At 43.6% G+C, this 8640-nt stretch overlaps 1 protein-coding gene across 1 annotated transcript; it reads left to right on the top strand.

The window, feature by feature from the left end:
* Nucleotides 1-2409: 2409 nt before the first annotated feature.
* On the top strand, nucleotides 2410-4991 carry LOC101904879 (protein FRG2-like-2). The gene is made up of 4 exons (XM_005219626.5): nucleotides 2410-2695; nucleotides 3025-3105; nucleotides 3337-3414; nucleotides 3699-4991. The coding sequence occupies exons 1-4, from the start codon at nucleotides 2479-2481 to the stop codon at nucleotides 4166-4168; spliced, it is 846 nt and encodes a 281-aa protein (XP_005219683.2). The 5' UTR covers nucleotides 2410-2478; the 3' UTR covers nucleotides 4169-4991.
* Nucleotides 4992-8640: the final 3649 nt, after the last annotated feature.

Below are 8640 nucleotides of genomic sequence, written 5' to 3'. Positions count from 1 at the left end.
TCTTAGGAACCCCCACCTTGGCCACGCCCTCCCAATATCCCCATCTCCTTTACCTAATCACGTGACAAAGCCCCGCCAACCTAACCTGATTGGATAGAATGTTGTATTGTGTTTTCACCATTCTTTTACACTCCCACTTTATTTCGAAGTATAAACCTGAAAAAATAGTCTAATTTGGTTTTTGCCATTCCCTAAGACTTTAGAAAGATACATTTATAACTACTTCATTTAAACGATATAGTGAAAGCATTAGTCCCTCAGTGCTCGCGGACTCTTCTGACCCATGGACTGTAGCCAGTGAGGCTCCTCTGTCCATGGGTTTCTCCAGGGGTGAATACTGGAGTGGGTTGCCAATTCCTCCTTCAGGGGATCTTCCCAACCCAGGGATCAAACCCATGTCTCCTGCATTGCAGGTGTATTCTTTACCCTTGAATCTCCTGGGAAGCCCCTCACTCAGGGAACTTCTTTGAAAAGATGGAATGGGTTGACTAAAAAATTAATAGGATCTAATGGAAATACAAATAGATTGCAGTGGGAAAATATCCTATTCCACAAGCTGTCATAAGAAGTAAATAAAATTTACCATAATGGATTATATTAAGAAAAAGAAAAGACAGTTCTGCCAGGGACAGGAAAGAAAGGGTCAGCACATGGTATATCTGATCATGGGACTGGCATATTTGATGGTCTAGAATAAAGTGTGTTTTCCTCTTCATATTTTCAATGACCAATTTCAAGTATTGAGGAAGCACTTCCCAAACACGAATTAAGTTAGAATAACTCATCTCTGGGACTTCCTAGCAGTCCAGTGGTTAAAACACTGCACTTCCATGGGAGGAGGCCAAAAAATAAAAATATAAAATAAAATTTCTAAAAAGAAAATGTAACTCTGGTTTCCACATAGCTCTTACAGGTTTATGGTCAGGGTCCTAAATTTCAGTCAGCTCCAAATATGTTCTGCTAAACACACTGGGATAAAAATATATAAGTAACTCAGTATTTTATATTTTTATATTTTGGCTTTCTCCCATGGAAGTGCAGAGTCTTAACCACTGGACCTCCTGGCCACAGCCTCAGGTAACCATCATCCTAATCTAATCACATGGTAACAGAGCCCCGCCCACCTCCCCTGATTGGATGGAATGTTCTAGTGGTTGTTAACCATTCTGTTACACTCCAAATTATATCCAGTGTGTAAAAATGAAGAAATATAATTTGGTCTTTGGCATTCCATATGATCTTAGAAAGATAGACATATGACCGTACAACTTTGCAATTATATACTATGTTTAAAATACTTAAGCCTATGCTGCCAGTGGAAGAGGATCTGCATGAGTTGGGGAGGGGGTACATGGAAATATTTGAGCTTTCTGCTCATTTTTGCTGTGAGCTAAAAACTGCTATAAAAATAGACCCTATTTAGGAAAAAAAAACAAAACCTCATGCATTAAAAATATTCAGGGTCCTGAATTTAAATCAGCTGCAAACTAATTTTCCTGAGTACACCAGGATAAAGAGAAGTTAATAACTCACAGTTTTTAAAAGCCCTTGCTCAAAGACAACAGGGCTCCATAACTGATAATCCAACACCTCACCCCACACATACATAAATCAGTCTCCGAGTAACCATTATTTAAAAAGTTTGACTTTCATCTAAAAATTGACATTTTAGAAGTATTTTGTGAATCAGGCACGATGCCAAGAAATGCTATTTAACAATTAACTAATCCTCATCTCAACACTCAAATTGGTCCTCAATAGATTTGTCCCACTCAGCAATTTCTCTGAGGGATTCTTTGAGTTCTCAAGGAGAAATCAGAACTAAGCCGTGTCCTTGCCCTCTGTCCTGAGCCGATCAAATACGTGGACACTGCACAAAACCACTGGAGACAGAATGTTCACCAAGATGACTGGAGAAGCAACTGCAGACTAGAAATCCTTCTTCTGCTGGGCTTTATACTGTCTCAGGACCCGCTGGCGATGCCCTCCAGATAATCCCATCATCCTAACCTAATCACCGATCCCGTCCCCCTGGTTGGATGGAATGTTTTATAGGTGTTTACCATTACTTTATACGTTCCACTTTTTTCTCAAATGTATACATCTGAAACAACGTGCTACAATTAGGTTTTGCCAATTTCTATAATATTTTAAACCACAGCTTCCCTGGTGGCACTAGTGGTACAGAACCTGACTGCCAGTGCTGGAGACCTAAGAGCCGAGGGTTCGATCCCTGGGTCGGGAAGATTCCAGGGAGTAGGAAATGGCTGCCGCTGCTGCTGCTAAGTTGCTTCAGTCGTGTCTGACAGTACAACCACAAATAAGACTCCTAATCTCACGAGAAGACGGCATAATCCAATCAACCAATAGGAACAAGCCACGCCCTCTGAGGTTCTAATAAAAGGCCGGTTCATCCCTCCAGTGGACACGTCTCACTCCGAACCTCTCTGAGAGCAGGTACGTCGTTTGGAGCTCCAGATGGAATCCGGCACAGAAGACCGGCACCCCAACAGCCCTTCCATGGAACAACCCACTGACCAGACCCCATCTCAACAAGACTCCTTTGAAGAAAAGAGCTCTGATGTGGAGGAGAAACTCTCTGAAGGGAAAGGCGAAATAGTCTCTTCCCAACTCCAACAGAACTCCATGGAAGAAAGGGGCTCAGATGGGGAGGAGAAACGATCCGAAGAAAAAGGCAAGACCTTCTCTTTCCACTTAGACAGCCACGTCCAGAGGCCAGATAGGAACCTGAGCTGTTGGTCTGGGGTGGAAAGGAGGAATGGAATCAGGGACATCTAATTTGTGGGTATTCTATTTGGAGATTGGTGATAGGAGCTGAACCCCAGTCCTGTGAGGGCTGAGTACTGTGGCGATGATCCCCAAGAACCGTATTGCTCCAGTTCATATAGGATGCGTCTGCAGGGCCTCAATTGAGAGATTTGCCCCAAAATACGGGCGAGGGATGGACTAAACACTTCAGTGTCCCCCAAGGTGGGCAGTCATTTAATTCCCCCTTTTTTCCAGGATCAGAGCCCGAGATGGATGAGAAAGATAATTCGAAGGAAAACGAGACCCAAGACAGAAACAGACACACTGCTCCTTCAGGTAAGACTTAATTTTTCTGGAGAAGAGGGACAGGACAGGGGGTACCCCAGTCTCTCTGAGCAGGGAACTAGGTGAGCTTTGGCCGCCAGGCCTTGCCCATCCTGAACTCTAGGATGCGTAGCGGGTAAACCAGCTTTTGTTGCGATCTTGGCTTCTTGTGTGTCGGGGATCAGCTAGGTTGCCAAGGCACGGGTTGAAAGCAGTCACTCAAAACTCTCACCTGATTCACAGATTCAGAACGCGGTTCCAGTTCCGAGAGTTCCAGAAAGCGGAAGGTGGATTCCAGGAACCGCACCTGCGATGGAACAGGTAGGATCTTGCTTTTGGGTCTCAAGGTGTGTGAAGAGAAAGCAGGTGACCTGTCCAGTGCGTGGGCACAAAGGGGGTTGTCCAATGGCTGAAGGCATTTAGAAACTCTGGGATCCCTGGAGCATTTGAGCGCCCAAGATGGGTGTAGCATCACCTCGTTCTAGAGCTGAGGGTGTGGCGCAGGAGAGGTGGGGTGTACCTGAAGGCGCGTGGTGAGATCCCTGGGATGGGGGGTCCTTGGGAATTGATGTGGCAGGTCTCTCACCCGCATGCTTTGTCCGTAGGGGCCTCTCCACATGAACCCAGTGTGACTTTGGAAAACAAGAAACGGAAGGTGCTTGAGTCTGGCCGCAGCAGCTCCAGCGAAAAGACCCGGGCTCCTCGCTCCAGAAGACCCCACCCGAGGCGCCCTGGGCGCAGTCAGCGGCCCAGATCCAGGTCCCCCGAAGACCAGTTGCCTCCACTACGAAAAAGCCTCGTGACCTCCCTGCGCTATATGTCCGAGGCCATTTATCAGAGCATAGTCCACATGCACAAGCAGCCGGGATATTCCCCGCAGTGCTGGCAGCAGCTGGCCCAGCTCCGGGAGCCTCTGTGGGCCGCGGCGCAGACCATATACACCATGGCCAACGAGGCGGCCTATGCCTTCCCTGCTGAGGGCTGGCTCTCTCCGGCCCCAGCGCAGGGTACCCTGCGGCCAACCAAGGATGGAGTAGAAGGGCCGAGCTCTGAGGCCAGTCCACCTCTTCTCTAGACGTCAGAGCGTCAGAAGAAGCTTGATTTGAGCCAGGGGGACCCAAGCCTACTCAGCAGAGACCACAGCTCTGACAGAGCCAAACCTTGAAACCCCCTAGATTCTCCAAAATGACCAGCAGGGCCGATTGTTCGTCACAAACCCGGGGTGGTGATAGGAAAGGAACTTGAAAAATGGACTCAGAATGTGAAATCTGGGTTTCCTTGAGGATTCAGATTACAGAGTTTAAAATTCATGCTAGACAATGCATGCACTTTGAGTATCTTGGAAAAACCAAGTTGGTGTATTAATAACCACCACCTTTCCCACCTACCTGCCTCTTTCCCCCTGCCCCCCAACCCCACCCCACCAACTCCCAGGCCCCTTGCCTCTCTGGAGGGCTAAAGCTGAGGTGCATGTACCACACTGGCATTATTTTATAATGAGAGCAAGTATCAGGATGTAATTCACATGTATTTGCACACTTTGAAGTGTAGAACTGAAAACATATTCATATCCTTTTTTTTTTTTTTCCTGAAAAAGCACTAGATCTTTCCTCATTCACCTCCAGGCCATGGAGGCAGATACTCACAAAGCTTTAATAAGAATCTGTCTTGGGAAATGTTTACAGTTTTCAGTTTGATGAAAGATGGTGATGCCACCATGTGGCATATTTTTGTTTAATTTAGATATTAAACATTTTTGTTTAATTTAGGTAAAACCTAAGTCAAGATATATGAAAAGGTTTCTTGACCTTTTGTATTTATTCTTATGTACCTACTTTTAGATTTCTCCTGCTTCATAGATTTCAATTTGCCATGGTTTCATAGAGGATATTAAATCTCATATATATATTGTTGTTGGCTTTATATATTATTGTATTTAATTCCGTATAGTTTTGATTTGCACTTTACACTGGGATCGTATAGTCTCAGCATATAAATGTATATAATTTTTATGTAACAAAAATGAAATTAAAGTTTCAGAAATTTATTTTAGCCTTTGTCATCTTATTTCCATATCACTTAGTAACCAAGTAAACAGTAATGTTTTGGGGGAAGGAAATGGCAACCTACTCAAGTACTCTTGCCTGGGAAATCCCATGGACAGAGGAGCCTGAGGACTGCAAGAGTCAGACACAACTTAGCGACTAAACCACCACCATGGTGATGGAAGTTAACTATAAGTATAATGGTAATAAAAAAAACAGTGATAACACAGAGACACACACAGACATTCACAAAGCTCAAATATATCCACATTGTTAGGCAACAGAGCTCTAGAACTTTCTTCACCTTGAAAAATTGAAACTCTGTACCCATTAAATTACTCTCTGGGTCTCCCTCCCCTCAGTCCCCAGTAACTACCATCCTACTATTTCTGTAACTATGAATTTGACTACTCTAGATATTTCGGTAAGTGAAATCATATGATACTTGTGTTATTGCGACTGGCATAGTTTGCTCAGCATAATGTCCTCAAGGTGCATCCATTCTGTAGCATGTGACAAGATTTCCTTTCTTTCCAAGGCTGAATACTATCCATTTGTATGTTTCTGTCACTCAGCATAATGCCTTTGGTATTCAGTCATGTTTTTACACAGAGTAAGAGTTTATTGTTTTTCATTGCTGACTGCCATTCAGTTTTACAGATTGACTAGTGGTTGTTTATCCACCATTTGTTGGACATTTGGGTTCCTTCCAGTTTTGGGGCGTGCGTGTGCGATAAGTTGCTTCAGCCGAGTCCAACTCTTTGTGACCCCGTGGTCTGTAGCCTGCCAGGCTCCTCTGTCCATGGGATTCTCCAGGCAAGAACCCTGGAATGGTTTGCTCTGCTCTCTTCCAGGGGATCTCCCTAACCCAGGAATCAAACCCGCATCTCTTGCATCTCCTGCATTGGCAAGCAGGTTCTTTACCACCAGGGAAGCCCTCTGTTTTAGAGACAACATAATTCTATAAACATGCCATGTAGGTCTGTTTTTGGTGATGTAAAATTTTTTATTTTCATGGGTAATATTTGAGATATTCTGCAAACTGTACCATTTATAGCATTCATTCTTTAGATTAAAATTTTAGATTCCATCTGAAATGAGGTCACAGTTTCACAAGCCTTGGAGTGTTCACAAAACTTTTGAGCATTACCAATATACCATGAAACCCAAAATTTTCATGAAAGTTGCATCAGTAAACATCTATCAAAACAGGAGAACAGAGATGCTACTGAATTAGTCCCATGTGAACAAATGGATGCTTTATCTGTTCCCTCTCCTGATGTGATGATCCTAGAAGAGACAGAATCCATTCATAAATTTTAGGAAAATTTATTCTGCTTCCAAGCATTTACCCAGATAGCCTAGGTTAACTGTAGAGTTGTCAGAATGGCTCTGGGGTAGTGTTGAGGGCAGCTGTGAAATTTCATCTTATCACTGTCACCCTGATCTAGATCAGGCTCTTGGAGTCAGTCACCCTACAATAAACTGATTCATTGATTACCTAAAGATCCTTGCCTCCCTGCTTTGGTTTCAAGATGCCTTCTTGTTTCATTGGGCTTTTCATTCCCTCTGACATCCAATATAATGCATTCACATGAGATCTAATCATGGGTGTCCATGGGAATTGACCTGGCAGGTCTCATCCACAAGACCGGAAGAGAAATTTATTTCCTATTTACTTTGCATTTTCATTTGATCACATATGTATCTGATACACAACTATAACTTGATCTTTGTCTTTCCCAAGCATTTTTAGAAATTCTAACACATACATACTTTTAACTCTAAATATTATTTTCTGTGAGTGCAAAATGTTTATATACATGTCTTTATGCTATCTAATTTTGTATCATGACTTTTCTCCCAATTGTTTTCAAGAAGATTTTCTTCTTACATATGTACCTCTAGTTCATTGAGCTTCACCACTGTGTAATATTCCAATTCTCTCATAACCTGGTTGGTTTTTCTGGGGTCCAAGCTCCTATTCCAAAATTTTGTATGGATCCCCCACTCAAAGTTGCCTTTTTAACATAATAACAAAAGCACGTCTGTCATTCAGGAAACTCCAATCTTGTTTTTTATTTTTAATTGAAGGGTAATTGATTTACAATATTGTATCAGTTTCTGCTGTAGAGCACAGTGTTCAGTTAGTGGAAATTCCAAAGGTTTTTGGAGTTTTCCACCAGAGCCTTGGACAAAGGAGATATGTTTATTCTCAACTGATAAATCATTCAGAAATATGCCAAAGTGCATAAGAAAAGTTAGTAAGCAGCAAAACTACAGTGAAGATAACATTAATAGTTGATATTTGGGAAGTGGAAATTTCTATCAAAATGGTCTTATTCTTCAAATCCACTAGCTTGATACAAGTCAAAGAAAAAAAATTTATACTGCACATATATATATATGGTTGAATTCCTTCCTAAAGCTTCTTTCTCAAGTGCCTGACTGTAGCCTACTCCTTGCACACAATCTCCAAAGGCGTCCCTTGGACAATGACATATTTAGGGTTGAAATTTTTCCTCACTTAGTTTCTGATGCCTCCAAATGAATGGGAAACAGAAGTTTAAATTATACTCTGGAGGGAAAGTGAAGTGAAAGTCGTTCAGTTGTGTTCGACTCTTTTCGACCCATGGGCTATACAGTCCATGGAATTCTCCAGGCCAGAATACTGGAGTGGGTAGCCTTTCCCTTCTCCAGGGTATCTTCCCAACCCAGGGATGGAACCCAGGTCTCCTACATTGTAGGTGGATTCTTTACCAGCTGAGCCACAAGGGAAGCCCAGGAGGGAAGTGAGTATAAAATTGCACATTTCGCACATGCACAATTCTGCATTTCCTGTCACACTACCAGTGTCCATCACCTGCTCTAAAACTCAAGCTTTTGGTTAAGTAAATAAAAAGCTGTGGGACTTCCTTGGTGGGCCAATGGTTAAGAATCTGCCTTCCAATGCAGGGGACAAGGGTTCAATCCCTTATCAGGGAGGATTCCACATGCCACAGGGCAGCTAAGCCCCTGCACCACCACTACTAAGGCCAGAAAGGTCTAGATTTCAGGCTTGGCAACAACAGAAGCCACTGCAAGGAGAAGCCCACACAAGGAAACTACAGAAAAGCCTAAGGAGCAAGGAAGACCTAGCACAGTCAAAAATAAATAAATTTAAAATAAATAATCCTGGTGGCTCAGAGGGTAAAGAGTCTGCCTGCAATGCAGGGCACCCTGGTTCGATCCCCGGGTGCCGGAAGATCCCCTGGAGAAGGAAATGGCAACCCACTCCAGTATCCTTGCCTGGAGAACCCCCATGGACAGCGGAACCTGGCCGGCTACAGTCCTTGGGATCGCAAAGTCGGAGACGACTGAGCAACTTCACTTTCACTTTCAAAAACGTGTAACTGCCTGAGGTCTCAAGTTCCGGGATCCAACCCCGCCCACAGCGCCAAGCCCCGCCCTAGGTGCAGGGCTCCTGCATCCTCGCTGCTCAGAGGATCCAGTTTTCATCTGC

The sequence above is a fragment of the Bos taurus genome, chromosome 18, assembly GCF_002263795.3.
Source record: "Bos taurus isolate L1 Dominette 01449 registration number 42190680 breed Hereford chromosome 18, ARS-UCD2.0, whole genome shotgun sequence".
Classification (NCBI taxonomy): Eukaryota; Metazoa; Chordata; class Mammalia; order Artiodactyla; family Bovidae; genus Bos; species Bos taurus.
The sequence above is the reverse complement of the archived record's forward strand: the minus strand, read 5'-3'. Positions and strand labels throughout refer to the sequence as shown.

Coding starts and splice junctions, on each gene's coding strand:
- LOC101904879 (XM_005219626.5), top strand. CDS start 2,479: ATGGAATCCGGCACAGAAGACCGGCACCCCAACAGCCCTTCCATGGAA. Junction 3,106..3,336: donor CAGACACACTGCTCCTTCAG/GTAAGACTTAAT, acceptor CCTGATTCACAG/ATTCAGAACGCGGTTCCAGT. Junction 3,415..3,698: donor CCGCACCTGCGATGGAACAG/GTAGGATCTTGC, acceptor CTTTGTCCGTAG/GGGCCTCTCCACATGAACCC.